The following is a 26702-nucleotide window of genomic DNA, read 5'->3' as shown; positions in this document are numbered from 1 at the left end:
TGCAACAACAAAAGTAACTTTACTACTTCATTGCTATAACTCTATCTACCTTACAAGCTGATAAATATTGTTAATTATGCCAACTTGAAATCAGTATCAGAGCATCAAGCAGAGAAAAGACGACCATAACAACACAACTCAAAGGTTTCTGGATCATTACATTTAAAAAAAAAAAGAAGAAAAAACCATATGTGGGTTGGGGGGATTGAGAGGACTAGCAGACTTGTTTCGAGTACAAATGCTAGTTTTCCCCAACCTTCATCTGATATTGATTGATATTTCTGTTGGGTTTGTGGTGTTGCCATCATCCTCAGCTGGCACCTCCCGTGGAGTTAAGAAGGGCTTTGGAGGCATTTGCAGGAGTTCTACATTTTCCTCAAGCATCTCCACAACTTTGTTCATCGAAGGACGGTCACTAGGCTTCAACTGTATGCACCATAAGGCTACCGTGATCATCTTCTTTGCGAGTTTCTGCTCTTCCTCTGAGGTATCTTCCATTTCTATGTCCTTCCCTTCAGTGAGTTGATCGTACACCCAGGTAGGAAAGTAAATTTGGCTTAAACTCTCTGCAAACACATTCAAATTCTTCCTCCTGCTTGCCATTTCCATCAATAACATCCCATAACTATAAACATCAGCTTTGTATGAGACACCCCCAATGTTTTTGTAGAACAACTCTGGGGCCATATATCCCATTGTCCCTCTTGCTGCAGTTAAGGACACAGTGTTATGATCTGTTGGATATGACTTTGCAAGGCCGAAGTCTGAAATCTTTGGAGTGAAATTCTGGTCAAGCAGAATGTTGTGAGGCTTGATATCAAAATGTAGGATTTGTATATCACAACCCCGATGTAAGTATTCAATCCCATGAGCCACTCCTAGAGAAATCTCATACATCTTCCTATAGCTTAAGGAGATTCTATCTTCTTGCTGAGGAAATATGTACTTGTCCAGTGACCCATTAGGCATGAAGTCATACACAAGAGCGCGTTTTGATCCCTCAGCACAAAATCCAATCAGTTGCACCACATTGACATGATGAATCCTTCCAATTGTAGCAACTTCATTGATAAAATCTTGCCCATTAGCTTTAGAGATATTCATCATCTTTACTGCCACAAGATGGCCGCTTCGAAGCTTTCCTTTGTATACTGAACCATAGCCTCCTTCACCCAATTTTTCACTGAAACCTTTTGTCATCTTCTTAATGTTTGAGTAAGAGTACCTGATTGGCATTAGATTATTGTGAGTTTGAATGAACTCCTCAATGGCAGCATACATGGATAGGTTCCTTCTTCTCCATTTGTAGATCAAGAATATCAACACAAATGGAATTGCAAGGAGGTTTCTGGCTGCAACGATCCATCCTGGAGAGGAACATTACAGAAAAAATCAGCAGGAAGCTTTAATTATTCCACACATCATCATTTTTCCGTTCATAGTAGTAATCCTTTTGGTAATAGTTTCATCAATAAAACCAACCCAACTTCTTACCGATAAGAAAGCTTCCATGATACAAAGTTCCTGTTCAAAATAACAAGAAAACAAAATCAAGGGGAATAACATTGGAACTGTACATAGTAGCCTTATGAAAGAAGGAAGCACTTCGAGATGGAGAAAGGAGTCTGACCTATTGTAGTGGAATAAAATAAACACAGAAAATCTACAGTGTCCAAGCAATGAACAGTGTCAGAATAGTACAGGAGTTGAATCAAAAAGCTAGATATGAAAGTTACAAATAATTGTAAAAGCAAAGAAGAAACAGTCTCATATCAAGGCTAGCTTCATCTTACCACATGGTATCAGAGAACGCAGGAGCTCAAGGTAGCAATTGTGAGACCATGAAAGCTCAGTACCATGAAGCAGCCACTCATGTACTGAAAAAGAAGTATTCCTGGTCTTCAGTCCATGAGATGAAACCCAAACAACCATGCTTATGCTGCAAGAGTCCTCCATATCTGACACCCTAATGGGGTTGTTTACTACAACTTTTCGTTGTTGTGATGAAGTTAAAAGAAGATTCGAAGAATGGTTTTTACTGCAAAATTCTGTATCCGCATAGGGAGTAAAATTTTGTCGAGCTGCACAGTAGATAAAACTTATTGGTCTGTTCCTATGAGAAAGCCAATACATATCTCTACTGCTGAAGTTTCGATGCGTCAAAGAATGAAGAGGCAAAAAAGAGCAGTCATCTTTCTGTAGGCTAGCATCAACAACCCTTATCAAGGAGAGATTATAATTGATTTCTTCTACATAATATATTGCAGAATGTAATTGTAAGATTGTGCGATTATTCTTACAAGCCAGCTCAAACTTAAGGAGCCCACAGCTCTTTGGATCACTTTTCAGTCGAAAAGGATAGCTTATGTTAAGTTCATCCCCACAAGAAGAATGGCAATGATGATGATTTATTTTGGCTTTGCATGTCACAGGAATTAAGACGAGTAGAAACAGGGTTGTGAAACTTGAAAAGAACAGCCTCCTCGACATGCCTAGAGAATTAGAGATCATCCTTTATTTGCTTCCCCCCTCTTTTACCAAATAACCAGTTTCTGCAAGGTAAAATCAATTATAATTTATCGTGAAACAGGCTGCACCATCATCACGCGTATAAAATTATTGCTCAACGAAAGCAACACTCATTAACATAGCTATTGCCTGCTAAACTGTTTGATCACTTAGTATCAAAAGTATTTAGAGTTACTTGAAACATAATATTCATCAGAAACAAGTTTCTTGGTAGGATTGATCCTAGGCATGTCAACTAGCCCAGATAAATTTGGGACTCCCCTGGGATGGATCAAAGGCCATTCTTCTCCAATGTTGGCAATACAAGATTTTCAAGATGGCTCAGATTGAACTTAAGACACAACCCAACAATATCAGTGTCTATCAATTAAAGAGGATGGGAACTTGCTAGCTCCTTTCCTTGCTCTCATAACCTATAACCTCTTCCAGAGGAACATTCACAAATGTTTAAAGTAAATGTTTGGATGCTGCTGAAAAAGCCAGTACCTGTTGTTTCATGCTGTAAAGTAGAAGCCAATCAATAGGTCAGGGAAGCTCCCCAAGAACGATGCTCCACAGTTCTTCTGGCGGTATAGAAGTGTGTTTTTTTTCTTTTCCTCTCCCTTCCTCTTTCTACATATAACACAAAAATATTAAAATAGAAGTAATTTTATACGAAATAATAATGCTACTAAAAGACAAACATATTTTCTTAATATTAGAGTCAGAGGTGTGATTTGGATATGTAAAATGCCTAAGGGTTTTTTTTAAAAAAAAAAAAAAATTATAGATGATAAAGATGTAGTTGGATGTCAACACCAACTAATGGAAATGTTGGATGCATCACATTTAAGTCTAGAAATAAGTGTGTCCTTTTCATCCTTCACTCCAACTAAACCCCCTAATAACTTCATTTCTACCAATTCAACAATGGCCCGTGAATATCCTTCATCCTATTCCTCACTCCCCCAACTCATCATCATTACTTGCTTCTTCATATTTCTCCTTTTCCCTATGTATTCAATTCCATCATTCCATGTCACTTTTACATCTATTTCTACACCTACCACTTCTCTTTTGAATATTGAACAATATTAGGAAGCACTTGCTTTTCTAAAATGGAAGGCTAGTCTTGACAATCAAACCCAATCTTTCCTCTTTTCTTAGTCTAGATGCAATTCTTGCCATCATTAGTTTAGATTGACTTGTCACGAGTCGGGAAGTATCTCCAATTTATACCTTAACAATTTCAGTTTGAGTGCTACACTCTACAATCTCAAGTTCACATCACTCCCCAACCTTCGTACTCTTAATCTTTGTAACAACTACCTCTATAGAACCATCTCTCAAGAAATTGGATTGTTGAGATCTTTTAATGTTCTTGATTTGTCGACTAACAATCTCATTAGTCTGATTCCTCCACCTATAGGAAACTTGAGGAACTTAGATACTTTGCATCTTTTTGAGAATGAGTTTTCTAGTTCCATCCCTCAAAAAATTGGATTGTTGAGATCTCTTAATGTTCTTAATTTGTCGGATAACAATCTCATTGGTCCAATCCTTCCACCTATAGGAAACTTGAGGAACTTAGCCACTTTGCATCTTTTTGAGAATGAGCTTTCTAGTTCCATTCCTTAAGAAATTGGATTGTTGTAATCTCTTAATATTCTTGCATTGTCAACTAATAATCTCATTGGCCCGGTCCTTTTTTCCATACATAACTTGAGAAATTTAACCATTTTGCCTCTTTTTAAGAACAAGCTTTCTGGTTCCATCACTCAAGAAATTGGATGGTTGAGGTTGCTTGATGATCTTCATTTATCATTTAACAATCTCAATACCATTTTGCTTGATGATCTTATTATTTAATACCTTGCATATATGTACAATAATGTAATCACATACTTTGTTAAATTTTAAATTAATTGTTAAAGTTTTAGAGATTTATATAGAACAGGTATCATACTTAACACATATATCAATGAGGTGTTTTATTTTGCTTTGATATGAAACTTTACACCACTTATGTAGTAAGGGATGGGATCATACATTGGCATTGTGGGTTCTGATACTAGGCTATGTCGTACATTCTGAAGTGGTAAATTATGCTCCATTGTGGCCTTGATGGATGGCCAGGAATGAGCTCCTTGGTAGTATGATCCAAGATAATGAGACCCTAAAAATGGTGTTGATGTGGTACTATTACAAGTAGTAAAGGCTTAATTATGTATAGCTAGTAGATTGACCATAGATATGTTTAAAGTCATGATTACATATTTTTAAATCTCATATATTCCTTAAATCCTATTATGACTTTTGACATGGTCTAAATTTGTTTTGTTCATCATAACTCTGGTGTATTCACTAAATCTTATGTTAATCCAATTGAATATAATATTTTTAAGTGAAGACTCTTGTGTGCCAATTAGAAAGGTAGAATCATCTTTAAAGAGGAAGTCAATGGGCATCCAACTATAAAGTTTTTTCTTATTAGACTCGTATGTAGGACATATAGTTTGTTTCCTTTGTGTAATTCAATTACAATTCTTTTGCTACTATATGAAAAAGATAGCATGAGATAAAATTTATGGAGTTGAGAAAGACAAAAGGGCTTATTAAAACTTTTAGGTTTTCAAAATGAAATCAATAGATTCTCTTTTTAGAATAATACAATTAAAATAATAAATTCTAATGACTAAAATGTTTAGTTGAATCAATGTCTCAATGCAAACAAATATCTAGATAATTATACAAGTGTGGACATTTATTTCATTTTTCTTTTCTTTTTATTATTTTATCATTTAATTAAAATAAAGAACTATGAATAATTATTTAAAATATCTAATAAAAACTAGAAAATAAATAAATAAAGTAATAATAACAAACATTTGGAGCTTTTTATGGAGTGCGGGCTTTAGGTGATTGACATGTCTAAAGGTGAGGTCAGATTGAAATTCAATAAGTTTCTTATCTCCTCTAGAATAGGTTTTCCAAAAGAAAATTCAAGGAGATAAGTAGCATCATTACACTACCTATTGAAGTCATGAATGCATGTGAAACTATGAGTCAAGTTTTTTTTTAAGATTCTTAACACAACCACACACATGAGTAGTAATAAAGAAAAACATATGAGATTTTAGTATGGGTCGATGATCAATATGATCCCTACTTCTACGGAGTGCACTAACAAGGAGTGCACTAACACTCAATAATCCACCAATCAAAAGAAGGTAAAAAGGTTACAATAGTGAATAATCTCCTTCTCTTCTAAACTTTCACACGGAATCCTAAATTATAAGAGGGTTAAATATAACAACTATAGAGGAAAAGTCATCCTTCAACAAATAAAAAGAAAATGTTAACAAGTTGAGCTCGATTCCCCAATAGCCTTTGCATAGTGCCATAAGACTAATAAAGGCTTCACAACCAAACAAAGATGACTTTAAGTTGGGCAAAGACTTTAAAATGAGTCAAGCATGAGTATTATTTTGGTTGTTTTTTGGTATTTTGAACTTGATACTACTTATCAAAGTCATAAATGCATGCAAAACTATTGGACAAGTTTTTTAAGATGATTTCAAGTTAGGCAAAGACTTTAAAATGGGTCAAGCATGAGCAATTATTTTGGTCGTTTTTGTTATTTGGAAGTCAACACTGCCTAGAAAAGTCATGTTGCATGTGAAAACTATTGGACAAGTTTTTTAAGATGATTTCAAGTTAGGCAAAGACTTTAAAATGGGTCAAGCATGAGCAATTATTTTTGGTCGTTTTTGTTATTTGGAAGTCAACACTGCCTCGAAAAGTCATGTTGCATGTGAAAACTATTGGACAAGTTTTTTAAGATGATTTCAAGTTGGGCACAAACTTTAAAATGGGTCAAGCATGTCCTTTACATTACTTATCAAAGTCATAAATACGTATGAAACTATGGGACAAGTTTTTTAAGATGATTTCAAGTTAGGAAAAGATTTTTAAATGGGTCAAGCATGAGCAATTATTTTGGTCATTTTTGTTATTTGAAAGTTGACCCTACCTATCAAAGTCATGAATGCATGTGAAAACTATGGAACAAGTTATTTTTAATATGATTTCAAGTTGGGTAAAGACTTTAAAATGGGTCAAGCATGAAATTGACATTACCTATCAAAGTAATGAATGCATGTGAAACAATGGGACAAGTTTTTTAAAGATGATTTCAAGTTTGGCGAAGACTTTAAAATAGGTCGAGCACAAACAATTATTTTGATTGTTTTTCTTATTCAGAAATTGACACTAATTATTAAATTCATAAATATATGTGAGAACTATTGGACAAGTTTTTTAAGATGATTTTAAGTACTTAGGCAAAGACTTTAAAATGGGTCAAGCATGAACTTGACAACAGTGCCTATCAAAGTCAAAAGTACATGTGAAACTATGGGATAAGTTTTTAAGGTGATTTCAGGTTAGGCAAAGACTTCAAAATGGGTCAAGCAAGAGCAATTATTTTGGCTGTTTTTTTTTATTTTTTTATTTGGAAGCCGACACTACCTATCAAAGTCATAAACGCGAGTGAAAACTATGAGACAAGTTTTTTAAGATGATTTCAAGTTGGGCAAAACTTTAAAATGGGTCAAGCATGAGCAATTATTTAAGTGGTTTTTGGGATTTTGAGTTGCTACCACATATCAAATTCATGCATTCTATCAAAGTCATAAATGCATGTAAAACTATGAGACAAGTCTTTTAAGATAATTTGAAGTTGGCACAAGACTTTAAAATGGGTCAAGCAAGAAGTTAACACTACCTATCAAAGTTATGAATGCATGCAAAACTATAGGATAAGTTTTTTAAGATGATTTCAAGTTGGGCAAAAACATTAAAATGGGTCAAGCACAAAGTTGACACTACCCATCAAAGTCATGAATGCATATGAAACTATGGGACAAATTTTTTAAGATGATTTCAAGTTAGGCAAAGACTTTAAAAAGGGTTGAGTAGTTTTTCGATTTCAAAAGTAGACACTACCCATGAAATTCATGACTGCATCTGAGAACTATAGAACAAGTTTTTTTAAGATGATTTCAATTTGAGAAAAGAATTTAAAATGGGTTAAACACAAAGTTGACATGGCCTATCAAAGCAACAAATACATGTGAAACTATGAGACAAGTTTTTTAAAGATGATTTCAAGTTAGGCAAAGACTTTAAAATGGGTGAAGCAAGAGCAATTATTTAGGTTATTCTTATTATTTGAAAGTTGACACTACCTATCAAAGTCATGAATGTATGTGAAAACTACTTCAAGTTGGCCAAAGACTTTAAAATGGGTTAATCATACTCAATTATTTTGATGGTTTTTGGTATTTTGAGTTGGTACCACATATCAAAGTCATGCATTCTATCAAAGTCATAAATGCATGTAAAACTATGAGACAAGTCTTTTAAGATGATTTGAAGTTGGCAAAGACTTTAAAACGGGTCAAGCAGGAAGTTAACACTACCTATCGAAGTCATGAATGCATGTGAAACTACGGGACACGTTTTTTAAGATGATTTCAAGTTAGGCAAAAACTTTAAAATGGGTCGAGTCATTTTTCTATTTCAAAAGTCGACACTACCTATGAAATTCATGACTCCATGGGAGAACTATGGAACAATTTTTTTAAAATGATTTCAAGTTGGGAAAAGACTTTAAAATGGGCTAATCACAAAGTTAGCATGGCCTATCAAAGTAAAAAAACACAAGTGAAAAGTATGACACAAGTTTTCTAAAGATAATTTAAGATTGGGCAAAGACTTTAAAATAGGTGAAGCAGGAGCAATTATTTTTGTCATTTGAAAGTCGACAATACCTATCAAAGTTATGAATGTAAGTGAAAACTATGGAACAAGTTTTTTAGGATGATTTCAAGTTGGTCAAAGACTTTAAAATGGGTCAAGCACGAGTAATTATTTCAGTGGTTTTTGGTATTTTGAGTTGGTACCACATATCAAAGTCATGCATTCTATCAAAGTCATAAATGCATGTAAAACTATGAGACAAGTCTTTTAAGATGATTTGAAGTTGGCAAAGACTTTAAAATGGGTCAAGCAGGAAGCTAACACTACCTATCGAAGTCATGAATGCATGTGAAACTACGGGACAAGTTTTTTAAGATGATTTCAAGTTAGGCAAAAACTTTAAAATGGGTCGAGTCATTTTTCTATTTCAGAAGTCAACACTACCTATGAAATTCATGACTGCATGGGAGAACTATGGAACAAGTTTTTTAAAATGATTTCAAGTTGGGAAAAGACTTTAAAATGGGCTAAGCACAAAGTTGGCATGGCCTATCAAAGTAAAAAACACATGTGAAAAGTATGGCACAAGTCTTTTAAATATAATTTAAGGTTGGGCAAAGACTTTAAAATAGGTGAAGCAGGAGCAATTATTTTGGTCATTTGAAAGTCGACAACACCTATCAAAGTTATGAATGTAAGTGAAAACTATGGAACAAGTTTTTTAGGATGATTTCAAGTTGGGCAAAGACTTTAAAATGGGTCAAGCACGAGTAATTATTTCAGTGGTTTTTGGTATTTTGAGTTGGTATCACATATCAAAGTCATAAATGCATGTAAACCTATGAGACAAGTCTTTTAAGATGATTTGAAGTTGGCAAAGACTTTAAAACGGGTCAAGCAGGATGTTAACACTACCTATCGAAGTCATGAATGCATGTGAAACTACGGGACAAGTTTTTTAAGATGATTTCAAGTTAGGCAAAAACTTTAAAATGGGTCGAGTCATTTTTCTATTTCAGAAGTCGACACTACCTATGAAATTCATGACTGCATGGGAGAACTATGGAACAAGTTTTTTAAGATGATTTCAAGTTGGGAAAAGACTTTAAAATGGGTGAAGCACAAAGTTGGAATGGCCTAACAAAGTAAAACAAACACATGTGAAAAGTATGACACAAGTTTTTTAAAGATAATTTAAGGTTGGGCAAAGACTTTAAAATAGGTGAAGCAGGAGCAATTATTTTGGTCATTTGAAAGTCGACAATACCTATCAAAGTTATGGATGTAAGTGAAAACTATGGAAAAAGTTTTTTAGGATGATTTTAAGTTGGGCAAAGACTTTAAAATGGGTCAAGCATGAGTAATTATTTCAGTGGTGTTTGGTATTTTGAGTTGGTACCACATATCAAAGTCATGCATTCTATCAAAGTCATAAATGCATGTAAAACTATGAGGCAAATCTTTTAAGATGATTTGAAGTTGGCAAAGAATTTAAAATGGGTCAAGCAGAAAGTTAACACTACCTATCGAAGTCATGAATGCATGTGAAACTACGGGACAAGTTTTTTAAGATGATTTCAAGTTAGGCAAAAAATTTAAAATGGGTCGAGTCATTTTTCTATTTCAGAAGTTGACACTACCTATGAAATTCATGACTGCATGGGAGAACCATGGAACAAGTTTTTTAAGATGATTTCAAGTTGGGAAAAGACTTTAAAATGGGTGAAGCACAAAGTTGGAATGGCCTATCAAAGTAAAAAACACATGTGAAAAGTATGGCACAAGTTTTTTAAAGATAATTTAAAGTTGGGCAAAGACTTTAAAATAAGTGAAGCAGGAGCAATTATTTTGGTCATTTGAAAGTCGACAATACCTATCAAAGTTATGGATGTAAGTGAAAACTATGGAAAAAGTTTTTTAGGATGATTTTAAGTTGGGCAAAGACTTTAAAATGGGTCAAGCACGAGTAATTATTTCAGTGGTTTTTGGTATTTTGAGTTGATACCACATATCAAAGTCATGCATTCTATCAAAGTCATAAATGCATGTAAAACTATGAGGCAAGTCTTTTAAGATGATTTGAAGTTGGCAAAGACTTTAAAACGGGTCAAGAAGGAAGTTAACACTACCTATCGAAGTCATGAATGCATGTGAAACTACGGGACAAGTTTTTTAAGATGATTTCAAGTTAGGCAAAAACTTTAAAATGGGTCGAGTCATTTTTCTATTTCAGAAGTCGACACTACCTATGAAATTCATGACTGCATGGGAGAACTATGGAACAAGTTTTTATGATGATTTCAAGTTAGGAAAAGACTTTAAAATGGGTGAAGCACAAAGTTGGAATGGCCTATCAAAGTAAAAAAACACATGTGAAAAGTATGACACAAGTTTTTTAAAGATAATTTAAGGTTGGGCAAAGACTTTAAAATAGGTGAAGCAGGAGCAATTATTTTGGTCATTTGAAAGTCGACAATACCTATCAAAGTTATGAATGTAAGTGAAAACTATGGAACAAGTTTTTTAGGATGATTTCAAGTTGGGCAAAGACTTTAAAATGGGTCAAGCACGAGTGATTATTTCAATGGTTTTTGGTATTTTGAGTTGGTACCACATATCAAAGTCATGCATTCTATCAAAGTCATAAATGCATGTAAAACTACGAGGCAAGTCTTTTAAGATGATTTGAAGTTGGCAAAGACTTTAAAACGGGTCAAGCAGGAAGGTAACACTACCTATCAAAGTCATGAATGCATGTGAAACTACGGGACAAGTTTTTTAAGATGATTTCAAGTTAGGCAAAAACTTTAAAATGGGTCGAGTCATTTTTCTATTTCAGAAGTCGACACTACCTATGAAATTCATGACTGCATGGGAGAACTATGGAACAAGTTTTTATGATGATTTCAAGTTAGGAAAAGACTTTAAAATGGGTGAAGCACAAAGTTGGAATGGCCTATCAAAGTAAAAAAACACATGTGAAAAGTATGACACAAGTTTTTTAAAGATAATTTAAGGTTGGGCAAAGACTTTAAAATAGGTGAAGCAGGAGCAATTATTTTGGTCATTTGAAAGTCGACAATACCTATCAAAGTTATGAATGTAAGTGAAAACTATGGAACAAGTTTTTTAGGATGATTTCAAGTTGGGCAAAGACTTTAAAATGGGTCAAGCACGAGTGATTATTTCAATGGTTTTTGGTATTTTGAGTTGGTACCACATATCAAAGTCATGCATTCTATCAAAGTCATAAATGCATGTAAAACTACGAGGCAAGTCTTTTAAGATGATTTGAAGTTGGCAAAGACTTTAAAACGGGTCAAGCAGGAAGGTAACACTACCTATCAAAGTCATGAATGCATGTGAAACTACGGGACAAGTTTTTTAAGATGATTTCAAGTTAGGCAAAAACTTTAAAATGGGTCGAGTCATTTTTCTATTTCAGAAGTCGACACTACCTATGAAATTCATGACTGCATGGGAGAACTATGGAACAAGTTTTTATGATGATTTCAAGTTAGGAAAAGACTTTAAAATGGGTGAAGCACAAAGTTGGAATGGCCTATCAAAGTAAAAAAAACACATGTGAAAAGTATGACACAAGTTTTTTAAAGATAATTTAAGGTTGGGCAAAGACTTTAAAATAGGTGAAGCAGGAGCAATTATTTTTGTCATTTGAATGTCGACAATACCTATCAAAGTTATGAATGTAAGTGAAAACTATGGAACAAGTTTTTTAGGATGATTTCAAGTTGGGCAAAGACTTTAAAATGGGTCAAGCACGAGTAATTATTTCAGTGGTTTTTGGTATTTTGAGTTGGTACCACATATCAAAGTCATCCATTCTATCAAAGTCATAAATGCATGTAAAACTATGAGACAAGTCTTTTAAGATGATTTGAAGTTGGCAAAGACTTTAAAACGGGTCAAGCAGGAAGTTAACACTACCTATCGAAGTCATGAATGCATGTGAAACTATGGGACAAGTTTTTTAAGATGATTTCAAGTTAGGCAAAAACTTTAAAATGGGTCGAGTCATTTTTCTATTTCAGAAGTCGACACTACCTATGAAATTCATGACTACATGGGAGAACTATGGAACAAGTTTTTTATGATGATTTCAAGTTGGGAAAAGACTTTAAAATGGGTTAAGCACAAAGTTGGAATGGCCTATCAAAGTAAAAAAAAACACATGTGAAAAGTATGGCACAAGTTTTTTAAAGATAATTTAAGATTGGGCAAAGACTTTAAAATAGGTGAAGCAGGAGCAATTATTTTTGTCATTTGAAAGTCGACAATACCTATCAAAGTTATGAATGTAAGTGAAAACTATGGAACAAGTTTTTTAGGATGATTTCAAGTTGGGCAAAGACTTTAAAATGGGTCAAGCACGAGTGATTATTTCAATGGTTTTTGGTATTTTGAGTTGGTACCACATATCAAAGTCATGCATTCTATCAAAGTCATAAATGCATGTAAAACTACGAGGCAAGTCTTTTAAGATGATTTGAAGTTGGCAAAGACTTTAAAACGGGTCAAGCAGGAAGGTAACACTACCTATCAAAGTCATGAATGCATGTGAAACTACGGGACAAGTTTTTTAAGATGATTTCAAGTTAGGCAAAAACTTTAAAATGGGTCGAGTCATTTTTCTATTTCAGAAGTCGACACTACCTATGAAATTCATGACTGCATGGGAGAACTATGGAACAAGTTTTTATGATGATTTCAAGTTAGGAAAAGACTTTAAAATGGGCTAAGCACAAAGTTGGAATGGCCTATCAAAGTAAAAAAAAAACACATGTGAAAAGTATGACACAAGTTTTTTAAAGATAATTTAAGGTTGGGCAAAGACTTTAAAATAGGTGAAACAGGAGCAATTATTTTTGTCATTTGAATGTCGACAATACCTATCAAAGTTATGAATGTAAGTGAAAACTATGGAACAAGTTTTTTAGGATGATTTCAAGTTGGGCAAAGACTTTAAAATGGGTCAAGCACGAGTAATTATTTCAGTGGTTTTGGTATTTTGAGTTGGTACCACATATCAAAGTCATCCATTCTATCAAAGTCATAAATGCATGTAAAACTATGAGACAAGTCTTTTAAGATGATTTGAAGTTGGCAAAGACTTTAAAACGGGTCAAGCGGGAAGTTAACACTACCTATCGAAGTCATGAATGCATGTGAAACTACGGGACAAGTTTTTTAAGATGATTTCAAGTTAGGCAAAAACTTTAAAATGGGTCGAGTCATTTTTCTATTTCAGAAGTCGACACTACCTATGAAATTCATGACTGCATGGGAGAACTATGGAACAAGTTTTTTATGATGATTTCAAGTTGGGAAAAGACTTTAAAATGGGTTAAGCACAAAGTTGGAATGGCTTATCAAAGTAAAAAAACACATGTGAAAAGTATGGCACAAGTTTTTTAAAGATAATTTAAGGTTGGGCAAAGACTTTAAAATATGTGAAGCAGGAGCAATTATTTTGGTCATTTGAAAGTCGACAATACCTATCAAAGTTATGAATGTAAGTGAAAACTATGGAACAAGGTTTTTAGGATGTTTTTAAGTTGGGCAAAGACTTTAAAATGGGTCAAGCACAAGTGATTATTTCAGTGGTTTTTGATATTTTGAGTTGGTACCACATATCAAAGTCATGCATTCTATCAAAGTCATAAATGCATGTAAAACTATGAGGCAAGTCTTTTAAGATGATTTGAAGTTGGCAAAGACTTTAAAATAGGTGAAGTAGGAGCAATTATTTTGGTCATTTGAAAGTCGACAATACCTATCAAAGTTATGAATGTAAGTGAAAACTGTGGAACAAGTTTTTTAGGATGATTTCAAGTTGGGCAAAGACTTTAAAATGGGTCAAGCATGAGTGATTATTTCAGTGTATTTTGGTATTTTGAGTTGGTACCACATATCAAAGCCATGCATTCTATCAAAGTCATAAATGCATGTAAAACTATGAGGCAAGTCTTTTAAGATGATTTGAAGTTGGCAAAGACTTTAAAACGGGTCAAGCAGGAAATTAACACTACCTATCGAAGTCATGAATGCATGTGAAGCTACAGGACAAGTTTTTTAAGATGATTTCAAGTTAGGCGAAGGCTTTAAATGGGTTAATTACAAAGTTGACTTTTGCATATAATTGTTTACAAGAATTAGGAATGCAACCATTTTTCCACACAATTGTTGAAAAAAATTAGGATTGCAATGAATTTTCCACCCTATCAAAGACAACAAAAGTCTTGACTAAAAACATGCAATTGGAAAGGGAACCTTTTATTTATATGTAAATATGTAATTTTAATTGACAAGTAAGAAATTTGTTTTAATAGTATAAAAGTACAAATAAATTTTTTTAGTTTTTAATTAATTTGTTTTTATGCTTATTTATTTATTTATTTTCTAATAGCAATTGATATGTATACTGGGTGAGAGTCTCTAAATTACATATAAACAGTATTGTTATCTTTACATTAATCAATCAATCATGAATAATGAATGAGTGGATTCACTAAGTGGTTTAAAAGTTTTTCACGTGATCCTTAAGATGAATCTGATAAATTGAGCTAATGATTTAATTTAAGTATTTAAATATAATAGAATGGAAGAAAATGAAAGAAAAGAAATGAGAAATAATTATGATTAGAATTAGGGTTAGGACTAGGATTTGATAAGGAGAATTATTAAACATCTCCACCTATTTTAATAAAAATAAAAGTAAAAAAAATTTTAGATACAAAAATATGTAAGATTAATTTACTTCACAATTAAGAAATCATTTTAATAAAAAAATTAATTTAGAAATTTTTACTTCTTATTTAACTTAATTTGTGATATGATCATGGAACACAATTTTAACTAAAAAGAGCCTATTTATATGCAATTTTTGCATCCCATTATACAAAGAAATGAGTTTTGTCTTATAAGTAAAGAGATAGTTGGATTAGATTTATCTTCTAACTATATATTCCACTAAACTAAGTCGCTCTTATAGTTGATTTTAGCTCCAATTTTCATTCAAATAGTTCATAAATATCCTCGTGTGCTTTGAGGAGGGACTTTAAACCCATTAGTAAAACATTTTAGGGAAAATTTCCATATAGGATAAGTTATAGGTGATAATGTCCCAAAAGGGTCATCAACTTTGATAAGTCTTCCACATGCCTCAAAATACAAAAAGTTAAGTATACTCTGGCACTTTCCACTTTAAAATCAAGCATATCCCTACCTTATCTTTTCTCTATTTTCTCTTTTTCTTTTCTAATTATTATTATTATTATTATTATTATTAGTATTATTATTATTATTATTATTATTATTATTATTATTAACCTATCAAATAATAATAATATTAATACCAATCCATATATATAATATAAACATAAGTTATAAATTACAATTTTATTAATTATTATTTTAAAAATATTATCAATAACTTATCCAAGATAATAATAATAATAATAATAATAATATATTAAATTTACAAATTATTGATTCATTTTGATAATTAAAAATATAAAGCTATTATAATTTTTATTATATAGATTTCATCAATTTTAAAATGTTTAATTTTGTAATAGAACTATTAAGAAAATATTACAATAAAAATATTTGTTTTTATAATTATTAAAAAGTAAAATTAAGGCTTGTCATAATGCATTATACTTTTAGCGTATTTATGTTTTAAGTTCAATATATAATTGTTGTGCTTACATTTTGAAGCCATTTAGAAAATTTTGAAAGAGTATAGAGCAACTATTCACAGGCGTTTGTTTAAAATAAAATTAGGTTATGTCTTAATATATTATATATTTAAAATATTAATATTGTAAGATCAATGCATTTTTGTCATATCTATAACTTGGATATAATATTAGTTTTATTAATTATATAAAACTAATATCATAAATAATAATATTAATGGGGGTGTCAATAATAATTTAATTAGTCTTAATGTAGCATATAAAGCATAAAAGACTAATAAATAAATAAATAAATAATTTTTTAATAAATCTTACAAGCCTTAAGAATTAAAAAAAATATAAATTATCTTCTAGGGTTTCTTTGTAGTACTAATAATAAAAATATAATAATATTATTTTTACTATAATATTAAAAATATGAATAATAAAGTCCATAATAATTATAAAAATAATAAATAATATTAATAAGAATGATATTAATAATAACATGAATAATTCTACTAATATATAAACAATAATATTAATACCTAATAACAAAAATGAGTAAAAAAATTATAAATAAAATAAAATAAAATAAAAAAGTAAAGTTGGATGGGAATAAGAGGAAAAGACAAAAGAGGGTTTAATTAGAATTACGAAATTGTCAACTTTTAAATCATTAATTGAGGACTAACATGAACCTGTAAACATGGTGATCCTTAAAAAGAATTATCACACATGGCCTACCATTTTTTATGATTTGCCCAATTTTTTAAAGAAAAAAATGAAATGGAGTTTACAATCATACTAACAATTCAAGGATATCAAGTAAAAATATATTTGAAAGTCTTTTAATAAAAATGCTTGACCAAGACTTTAAAACCCAATAAACAAGGCCAATTATTTAGTCATGGAATTGAACTAAACCACAAATATTCAAAAATAAGTTTTTCTCCTTCCTTCTTGCTTTGTCTTCTTAGTGCAGCCCATTGATGCAAGCAGGCCTTGAAGATCTTCAAATCAATAATAAACTAAGAATCTATAATATATAGAATACTTGATGCAAACAAGTAAGAAGCTTGTTAATAGACCCCATCATGTTTGTAATAATTAGCAACATAAAACCAGAGAAAAAAAAATTACCTGTTTAATATATTAATGAAAACATTTCATTTGACTTGGTCAACTAAAATTTTCTAAGAATATGACATGAAACTTTGAACTAAGAAGTCAAAAGTCAGCTCCAATTTTTCTTATTTGACGGAAAGGAGCCAGCCATTACATGACACACAATGCATAACTCATAAATATAGTAATTGCAAGGTTCATTCCTCAGTCCAATCTGCATTGATCACCCAATGCAGACTATCTTCCAAAACTATATTCACATCCAATCCCCAGATGACAACTCCTCCCAACCAAACATCACCAGCCACCTAATGAGTTTCTAGTTTCTTCCTCTTTCATTGGCCTTTGAATTCACAGGAGTTTAGATGATTATTTGGAAATGTTAATTGAGCTCCAATTTGACTCAAAAGCTTTAAGGTCTTAGGTAATAATCCAATGATGCATATCACGGTATAAGCTGTAACACTGCCTTCTTTGGCAGTGAGATTTGAACTCATGACCTCCCAAACAAGGTTCTCATATCATATTAAGCTAGCAATCAATTTGACCCAAAAGCATTGTTAGGTTAGCATCATATGGCAGGCAGGTAGGATTACTTATCATCTAGTAATTTGCTTTTGACATGCTTAGAGAGTATTTCATGCTTTAAATTTCATACCTTCTGTGATTCTTTTTTTCTAACTCTGTTCCTTTCTAAATAATAAACTTCTTCCTCAGTTGTGTGCAGAAGAGCTAAAAAGCATATAAAGGGCCTCAGGAGCAGTGTCAGGACTCTTGAGCCATGAGCAATTTCTTGAAAATGCTTCTCTCTTTTATTTGCTTCTTGTTTGTAACAATCTTTGCAGAAGTTGGAGCCACTGCCAATGAGTGTGTGATATCAAGGTGCAGTCACCATGGTCCAGCCATCCGGTTCCCTTTCTGGCTTAAAGATAGCCAGCCAGACCACTGTGGGTATCCTGGGTTTCAGTTATCTTGCACAGAAAAGCATCAGACTATGATAGAGCTACCAAATTCAGTGAAGCTGTTGGTGAAGAAAATCAATTACAAATCTCAGGAAATTCAGGTCCATGATCCTGCTGATTGCCTTCCCAAACAGCTTTCAGACCTTAATTTATCAGCCTCTCCCTTCCAGTTCAAAGTCAAACATGACCACAGCCTACTACAGGACATAACCTTGCTCAATTGTTCCTTACCAGCTGACAGAGGATTCATGCGACAAATCCCTTGCTCAAGTGTCCCTGGCTACCAAGTTTATGTTGTTGATTCCTACTATACCCTCTTCCATGACTATGACAACTATGACCTATTATCTTGCAGCAAGATGTATAACATTTCATCAGTCCCTAATGATATATTTGAGCATTTTTATCTGAATTGGTCTAAACCAATATGCAGAAACTGTGAAGCAGATGGTAAAAGATGCAGACTGAAGAGTAATAGCACAGAACCTGAAACTGAATGTTTCATCATCAGCAAAAAAGCTCAAGGTACAGCAGTCAGATAACAAATATCGAATGTCCTCATATCCTTTACACGATTACCTGCATTCCTGACATTTTGTGAAGTTAGTTAGTTAATTTAGAATGAAAACAATTTTGAAAGATTCAGTGTCATTATAAGATCCAAGGTTGTAGAAATGGAATTCATGGAGGCTTTAAATCAGGCAGGTTACTTTCTTGTGTCCAAAATCACAATGGTACATATATAATAAAGATCAGAATAGACGATATTGTTTTTTGCTCTACAAGTCACTAGGAATTCTTGAGACATAAAGTATAATCATTTTTATTAATGTCCAAAGTATAACATGCTAAAAACCTTTGTTTGTTTTTTCACCTTTCTACAGGTGTGACAAAGCTAGTGATTACAGGTAAAGTTTTCATTGGTTCATGCTTCTTTTGCTCCCTGGGATTAGGGAACAGGGGTCCCTAACCTTTTTTTTTTTTGTAGGTCCTATGGTTGGTTCCTTTCTTCTTGTGCTGGTAGTCATTATATTCTACCGTGTTCATTGCACAAATAAATTACAAAGAGAGAATCAAATAAAGATTGAAAAGTTTTTGGAAGATTACAGAGCTCTCAAGCCCTCTAGATACTCTTTCGCTGATATTAAGAAGATAACAAATCAATTTCAGGATAAATTGGGCCAAGGAGGCTATGGAACTGTGTACAAAGGAAAGCTTTCCAATGAAGTTCTTGTTGCAGTAAAGATTCTTAGCAATTCCAAGGGAAATGGGGAAGAATTCATCAATGAAGTGAGAACAATGGGCAGAATCCACCATGTCAATGTTGTTCGCTTGGTCGGCTTTTGTGCCGATGGATTTAGTCGAGCACTTATTTATGAGTTCTTACCAAATGAATCCCTGGAGAAGTTCATATTTTCAACCACCATTAAGAACCGTTCACTTGGTTGGAAGAAGCTTCAAGATATTGCTCTGGGCATAGCCAAAGGAATTGAGTATCTTCACCAAGGTTGTGATCAGAGAATCCTTCATTTTGATATCAAGCCTCATAATATTCTTCTAGATCATCACCTCAACCCAAAGATATCTGATTTTGGTCTGGCAAAATTGTGTTCCAAGGAGCTAAGTACAGTTTCTATGACGGCTGCTCGAGGGACCATGGGCTATATTGCCCCAGAAGTATTATCTAGAAATTTTGGGCATGTGTCCTACAAGTCAGATGTTTTTAGTTTTGGGATGCTGTTGCTTGAAATGGTAGGCGGAAGGAAGAATACTGATGTTACAGTGGACAACACCAGCCAATTATATTTCCCAGAATGGGCATATAATCATTTGGATCAGGGAGAAGAGTTGCATATCCGGATTGAAAAAGAGGGAGATGATAAAATAGCAAAGCAATTAACAATTGTGGGACTTTGGTGCATTCAATGGTACCCTATGGATCGTCCTCCCATGAAAGCTGTGGTTCAAATGCTGGAAGGAGAAGGAGACAGTTTAACCATGCCCCCTAATCCCTTTGCCTCCACAAGCCCAACATGAACAAATGGCAGCAGCCTTGGAAGACCTTTTCAACAAGAGTTGACAGTTATCTCAGAATAATAGAGAAAAATACCAATCAGGTTGTAAATTTTATCAATGTAACCTTTCTTTCAATCATTGCTAGCCAACCAATGTTTGTACAACAGAGCACTTTCTAGGGCTCCATAGCAAGTGAAAACCAGAAAGAATTATCAAAAAATGCATGATTTTGGCCATTTTAGTTCCAATACCTGTAAAAATCTGTTTGTTTCCCGGCATTTCCTTCTCTCTGTTATGTAATGCCGCATTTGCCTTCCTCGGTTTCGTCCTCTGTAGCTTTAGCAAGACAGAAGCCCTGGAAACAGGGACAACAAACAATGCCATTTCTACTCAGCGTCAAAAGAGAAGATGTAAATCAAAAGCTTGTGGTATTGACAAATGAAGAAGAAGAATAATCAGTAAAGCAGAATGCGAGGGCAGAAATTTTTTCTTGGAGGAGAAGAAACAATGAAAAGTAAAAAGATTGTCGGATTAACTGGAACAGAAGAAATGCTAAGCAAAAATCAACCATTGTGACAGGTGATTACTGTGTAGCCTATGACTTTCTTTGTCTAAGGTTTGATATGTTTGGTTTTAAAAACTGTTTTCATGTTTTGTTATGCTTGTTTTTAAAAATCAAGAACAAAAAACAGTTTTCCAAGTTATGTTGAGAAAATGTTTTCAAAAATAAGCTTTAGTAACCGTTATTAAAAACTGTTCTCTAAATGTTTTGTAAAGTAAAAGTTAACTTGAAATGTTTTTAATATGAGTTCTATATTTTTAAATATGTTTTGAAAATAACTTTTAATTTTTCTCCATATTTATATAATTATTTTTAAAATTGATTTAAATAAACAAGTGAAAATAATTAAAAAATATTTTCTGAAAGCACTATATTTGTGTTTTTCAGAATAGAAAAATGTTTTCTAAAAACACTATTTTTTTATTTTAGAAAAAAAAATTGTTTATAAAAATAATTATCAAATGGGAACTTAGTATTTCATAAAATAAGGGTGTTTGACATGTTTTTTTTTTCTTTTTTATAAAAAAAAACACTTTTTTTTAAAAAAAAAAATCCATGTTTAAATAAGTTGTTTATAAAAATAATTTTTAAATTTTGATTTTTGTAAAAACATAATAAATTCAATTTATATATTATTAATTAATTTTAATTCAAGTCTATTAAAACTGAAAATATTTTTTAATTCAAATAAATAGTTTTTTAGTAAAATATGAAGAGAGATATTATAATAAATATCATATATTATAATTTTTTTTTTAAAAAAATATTCATCTTTGTAAAAGCATAATTGATTTTTTTTGTTGATAATAAATAATAATTATTTAAAAATAATCATTGTTATTAATATTTCATTTCAAATGAATTTAAAATCAAATAAAGTTTAACTTTTTTAATATGGAAATGAGTTTATTTTTTCATTACATATGCACATTTAATACTTACCAAAATATTCTGAAATGATTTGATTTTAATCTTCAATTAATGGGACCAAAATTTAAATTTTAAATTATTTTTAAAAATTATTAAACTTATTAAGAAATTCTATACAAAAAATCACATCATTTGAAACTCATTTTTTTGGTGAAAAAAATTATAAAAATATAATTATATACAGAAAATAAATAATAGTCCTTGTAATCCAATTTTTATTCATAAATTTCTTGTCTCAATTGGATTACTATTTTAATTTCAAATTATTTAAAAAATTATAAGACTTTTTAATGAATCCAATGCATTACATTTTGCTTAATTTGAAGTTTATTTGTTTCTTAAAAAAAAACAAACAAACAAATTGGAAAATATGATTACATGTACAAGAGAAACAATAAAATTATTATATATCAAATTTTATTCATAAATTTCTTGTATTAATTGGAATATTATTTTATTTTCAAGTTATTTTTTAAAATTACCAAACTTGTTAATGAATCTCATGCATTTGGTCTTGCTTGATTGGGAGTTTATCTACCTACTAAAAAAAATTTACAACAATATGATTATATGTAAAGAAGAAACCAATGCCCCGTTTGGTCATGTTTTTAAAAACTTTTTTTTATTTCTTATTTTTAACTTAAAAACAATTTTTAAAAATAAGTTTCGAAAACATGACCAAATAGGCCTATGTTTTCCTTTTGCTTTTAGAAATGAGTGAAAACAACTCTTACTTATTCTCTAAAAATTATTTTTTATTTTACTTTACTTTTTTTTAAAAAAAAAAAAATCAGAGAATAACAACCCGATGGTGTTAAAAAAATTTAAAAACAATTTTCTGTTTTTAAAAACAAAAAATTGTTTTTAAATCACATGATCAAATAAGCTCTAAGTCATTCAAAATGAATTTTGATTCATGACTTTATAATTTTATTGAATTTCATGATTTCTAGTACTAATTAAATCGGTTTTTGAGTTTAAAATTATTTTTATAAATTAATAAATTTAATGTACCAAGTGTAGTCTAATTTGAAATTTATTTATTTAATGAAAATTTTCAAAGAAATTTAAAAAAATTTAGAAAAACATATGTAACTCAAAGTAAAATCATATTTGAAAATTTAACATTTTCCTTTTATTTTTCAAAACAAGTGAAAACAACTTTTTACTTATTCCCTATTTCACTTCTTGTTTAAAACTATTTTCAAATCACAACACCAAACGACATCAAAGCCTTTTGAATTCTCCATTTTGCCAAAGGCTCAAGAGTTATCAGGATCACTCAAGGCAAGAAAAGCCATCATTTAGGCTATGTTTGGTTCCCGGAAAATGCGAGAGAAAGAAAATTGGGAGGAAAAATGGAAGGAAAGAAAAAGCTAAGGAAATGAATATAAATTTTTTTCACTTGCTTCGTTATCCATGGAAAATTCAAGGGAAAAAAAAATACATTTTCTTTTGTTTGGTTAACCACAAAAAAAAGTAAAGGAAAAATAGAAGAAAAATAAAATCAACAATTTATTTTAGATGGTTATCAATTTGTTGAATAATTAAAAAAATTTCAAGGAAACAAAAATTGAACTCTTGGAGTAGATTGGTAGAAAGATATCAGTCTCATTCAACCCTTCCTCTAACTGTATTTAGTGATACACACCACTATCTGTATTATTCATTTTCCATCTATAGTTAGACTATTTGGACTAATAAAATTGAGAAAAAAAAAATATTAACAAATTTTCATGCCTAGCGTGTTGAAAACATGTTGCAGAAACTAGTTACATTTAGCCATTGAAATTTCCATTGCAACCCACGCAGGCTAAAATTTAAACCATCACATTTCAGTCACAAACTTCCACGACTTTACCTTTTCTACAACTTTAAGTTTTCAGTGCTACAAATTGGAAAAACGTTTTTATTACCAAACTTTCAATTTCATGATACAGAACAATAGATCAGAAAAATGGCCAGAAAATTGTAATTATTTATTGTGATCTCTATGCCATCAACCAAAAACGGCTACAAAAATCAAAGGAGATTTTCAAAATCAACAAAAGGTTTCTTTAAGTAACAGAAACATTCCCAAGAAGTCATATTATTAATCTAACACCCCGGAAATTAGCAACTATACAGAGTGCCACTCCACAACCCCATGATGCTATTTATACAAAACCACCTTAAGCACCTGAGGCAATCAAACTGAACTTTGTGCTCTGTTCGGTAGCCGCAAAAACGTAGATAATTAGAGAAATCAATGAAAGCAATGGATGCAAGGCCTAGAGTGCCTAGAATGCAAGCAGTGGCACTGAGTATAAACGGTGATAAAGCCATGTTCTACAATGTCAGGCCTTAGGGGCACAGGACACCCTCATGGATTTGTCTGGAACACACTACTTTAACCAGTGTTACATCCAAGGAAGCATTGACTTTATCTTTGGTGAGGCAAGATCAATCTATCAGGTAAAGGGGTCGATCTTGATCATTTTGATAATAGAAATTACTGTTATTGCTCCAATCCAAATGTTGGGTATTTCTGTATGATTCTGATACTTGAAGTTGTTGTGTTGAACTAGGGATGTGTCATCAAATCAATAGTGACAACTTCAAGAGCAATTGCAACTCATCGCATTTGAAAACACAACCCCAATTACAGCATATCCCACCTTCAAGCCCCACACAAACCAAAAGACAGGACAGGCTTATCCCTAGATACCAGAAAGGCTTGACAATAAAAGGCAATTGAAATTGACAGAATACAGCATATCTAAGCATTTATCAAAAGCTTTGGACAATAAAACAGCAGTGCAAAAACAATTTTCACAATCAAGAGAATAACTTGTCTTTATTTCAGTAAAATAACAATAATACAGATGAATGGCAACTTCTAGTCAAGTTTCTCATTTAGTGTCATGTGATTAATTTCACATTTGAAGATATATGGAAGGGTCCCATCTCAGCCCACTACCAAATTTATTGACTATTTTCAGTTCATTTTAGTATTTAATCTACTGGGTTTGTAACGCAACAAGCATCTTAATTTTGTTTTTATGGTAACATTTCTAATCAGGAGAGTAGAAACTGATACTTCTAACAATCCAATGTTAAACCATCCAAAAATTGATGCCACCATAAATGATACAAAATAATAACCAAACACTCAAAGGCACCAACAACATATAAATATGCAATACACAACTGCAGACCCATTCCCCCCAACCAAGTCATGAATATATGCATACACTATTTCTTAGAGGCAATTATTCAAACATGTAATATCCCCATTTTTTCAATCAATTCTTGTTTCTGAGATCAAATGGAAGCACAGAGATGATACCAAATGTTTGATATGGCTAACTCCAATTTGGGTGATGCAAGGATATGTGATAGGTAATATGTTCAAGAAAAATTCTGGCGAAATTTAAGAAACAGGAAAGGTGAAAGCAACATAGAAACCCAAATAGAGAACCCAAGAGAGAGCGGTTACCTTGGGTTCCGGGTTTTCACAAGATGAGGTGGATTGGAGTTCAATTCATACATGATTTGAAGACATGGATCCGAATAGATTCACTGGATTTGAAGAATTCATTTCATCCATGGAAACTTGATTTGAATAACGCATTTCATCCATGGGAACTCAGGTGCCTGAAAAGGGTAGGTTTTCAGCACTGGAAGGTGGTTGAAGTGATAGTGGTGGCCATTGAAAGGGTCGACGACGGTGAGAAGCCATAGCCACAGATGAAGAGGAAGTTAGAGGTGAAGCCTCGGTGAACAAGAGCCTGATAAAATTTTCCCCCCCTTTTCCCTTCTTTTTTTCTCTTATTTTCCTCACTATTTTTTCATGTCATCCAAACTAAAGAAAACCATTTTCCTTTGCATTTTTTTTTCTTTCCTTAGTATTTTCCGGGAACCAAACATAGCCTTAGGGACACTGCTGGCAACAAATGCATAACAAACTAACAACTTAAATCTCTCCAAGCTCAACAACTATATATTTCTATAGATTTGCAAAGAACTGGAACTTACCTGAAGAAAAATGGAAGATTGATTCAAATATTTCAAGGGCAAGTGAGATACAGAGAATGAAACAAGACATAGGATAACACTACCTGAAGGGAAATGGAAGATTTGTTCAAATATTTCAATGGTCCTCAGCTGGCACCTCTTGTGGAGTTAAGAAGGGCTTTGGAGGCATTTGCAGGAGTTCTACATTCCCCTCTAGCATCTCTACCACTTTGCTCATTGAAGGTCGATCACTCGGCTTCAGCTGTATGCACCATAAGGCCACTATGATCATCTTCTTTGCAAGTTTCTGCTCTTCCTCTGTGGCATCTCCCATTTCTATGTCCTTTCCTTCAGAGAACTGGTCGTACACCCAAGAAGGAAAGTACATTTGGCTGGAATGCTCTGCAAACACATTCAAATTCTTCCTTCTGCCTGCCATTTCCATCAACAACATTCCAAAACTATAAACATCAGCTTTGTATGAGACTCCCCCAATGTTTTTGTAAACCAACTCTGGAGCCATATATCCCATTGTCCCTCTTGCTGCAGTTACAGACACAATGCTATGATCTGTTGGATACAGTTTTGCAAGGCCAAAGTCTGAAACCTTTGGACTGAAATTGATAATCGTTTCCTCATTTTCTTCATCTGTTCTTCAATGTTGCATATGCCAAAAAGTAGCTTTAGCAGGACAAAACCAAAACAATTGCATTTACAAAGCAAAACCTAGAAACAGTGAAAATAAACAATGCCATTTTCTAATCAGCAGAGAATGAAAAATGTGGAAATCAAAGGTTGTGGTAGTGGTGAATGGAGAAGAATCTTTGAAGCCATGAAGCAAGGGCAGAAATGAAGATATTTTTTTCCACTGAGGGGAAGAAATAAAGAAATATAAAACGATTGCTATGTTAATTGGAACAGAAGAAAAGATATGCAAAAAAATGGTATCAACACAAGAAACAAAGAGACCTAAGAAGATTTAAAAAAAAAAATGGGGAACCTAGCATACTGTCATTTTGACTGGGCACAAATGGAAACAAAACAATGTAACTGATAATAAAAATCTGAAAAAGAAAAAGAAAAATCAAAGTAGGTTTTTTCTTTTTCCAGGGACAGGAGAAAAAATTAACCTTACTA

At 32.2% G+C, this 26702-nt stretch overlaps 3 protein-coding genes across 6 annotated transcripts; 1 reads left to right on the top strand and 2 right to left on the bottom strand.

Annotated features, from left to right (window-relative positions):
* LOC117933855 (rust resistance kinase Lr10-like) lies at positions 1 to 25745 on the bottom strand. 4 transcript variants are annotated; one of them, XM_034855417.1, is made up of 7 exons: positions 25670 to 25745; positions 25048 to 25228; positions 20329 to 20432; positions 1794 to 2552; positions 1631 to 1663; positions 1495 to 1524; positions 1 to 1367 (listed from the first exon to the last, which is right to left on the bottom strand). In XM_034855417.1, the coding sequence occupies exons 4-7, from the start codon at positions 2509 to 2511 to the stop codon at positions 259 to 261; spliced, it is 1890 nt and encodes a 629-aa protein (XP_034711308.1). In that variant the 5' UTR covers positions 2512 to 2552; positions 20329 to 20432; positions 25048 to 25228; positions 25670 to 25745; the 3' UTR covers positions 1 to 258. The 4 variants fall into 4 exon arrangements, with proteins under 4 accessions (XP_034711308.1, XP_034711305.1, XP_034711306.1 ...); XM_034855414.1 differs by lacking the exons at positions 25048 to 25228; positions 25670 to 25745 and adding an exon at positions 18548 to 18648 and having other exon boundaries at positions 20329 to 20416; XM_034855415.1 differs by lacking the exons at positions 25048 to 25228; positions 25670 to 25745 and adding an exon at positions 18548 to 18640 and having other exon boundaries at positions 20329 to 20411.
* Positions 17640 to 20331, top strand: LOC117933856 (rust resistance kinase Lr10-like). The gene is made up of 3 exons (XM_034855419.1): positions 17640 to 18586; positions 18946 to 18969; positions 19050 to 20331. The coding sequence occupies exons 1-3, from the start codon at positions 17881 to 17883 to the stop codon at positions 20096 to 20098; spliced, it is 1779 nt and encodes a 592-aa protein (XP_034711310.1). The 5' UTR covers positions 17640 to 17880; the 3' UTR covers positions 20099 to 20331.
* Positions 25583 to 26320, bottom strand: LOC117933294 (rust resistance kinase Lr10-like). The gene is made up of 2 exons (XM_034854666.1): positions 26292 to 26320; positions 25583 to 26218 (listed from the first exon to the last, which is right to left on the bottom strand). The coding sequence occupies exons 1-2, from the start codon at positions 26318 to 26320 to the stop codon at positions 25702 to 25704; spliced, it is 546 nt and encodes a 181-aa protein (XP_034710557.1). The 3' UTR covers positions 25583 to 25701.
* Between the last annotated feature and the right edge of the window lie 382 nt (positions 26321 to 26702).

Source organism: Vitis riparia, chromosome 16, assembly GCF_004353265.1.
Source record: "Vitis riparia cultivar Riparia Gloire de Montpellier isolate 1030 chromosome 16, EGFV_Vit.rip_1.0, whole genome shotgun sequence".
NCBI classification, from domain to species: Eukaryota; Viridiplantae; Streptophyta; class Magnoliopsida; order Vitales; family Vitaceae; genus Vitis; species Vitis riparia.
The sequence above is the reverse complement of the archived record's forward strand: the minus strand, read 5'-3'. Positions and strand labels throughout refer to the sequence as shown.

What these genes read in the sequence shown, in the direction of transcription:
- LOC117933855 (XM_034855417.1), bottom strand. Translation starts at nt 2,511, where the DNA reads ATGATCTCTAATTCTCTAGGCATGTCGAGGAGGCTGTTCTTTTCAAGT. An exon ending in GCGTTCTCTGATACCATGTG is followed by an intron (nt 1,664 to 1,793) that starts GTAAGATGAAGC and finishes TGGACACTGTAG; the next exon opens with ATTTTCTGTGTTTATTTTAT. An exon ending in TCATGGAAGCTTTCTTATCG is followed by an intron (nt 1,368 to 1,494) that starts GTAAGAAGTTGG and finishes GTTCCTCTCCAG; the next exon opens with GATGGATCGTTGCAGCCAGA.
- LOC117933856 (XM_034855419.1), top strand. Translation starts at nt 17,881, where the DNA reads ATGAGCAATTTCTTGAAAATGCTTCTCTCTTTTATTTGCTTCTTGTTT. An exon ending in CATCAGCAAAAAAGCTCAAG is followed by an intron (nt 18,587 to 18,945) that starts GTACAGCAGTCA and finishes ACCTTTCTACAG; the next exon opens with GTGTGACAAAGCTAGTGATT. An exon ending in GACAAAGCTAGTGATTACAG is followed by an intron (nt 18,970 to 19,049) that starts GTAAAGTTTTCA and finishes TTTTTTTTGTAG; the next exon opens with GTCCTATGGTTGGTTCCTTT.
- LOC117933294 (XM_034854666.1), bottom strand. Translation starts at nt 26,320, where the DNA reads ATGGCATTGTTTATTTTCACTGTTTCTAG. An exon ending in TTTATTTTCACTGTTTCTAG is followed by an intron (nt 26,219 to 26,291) that starts GTTTTGCTTTGT and finishes GCAACATTGAAG; the next exon opens with AACAGATGAAGAAAATGAGG.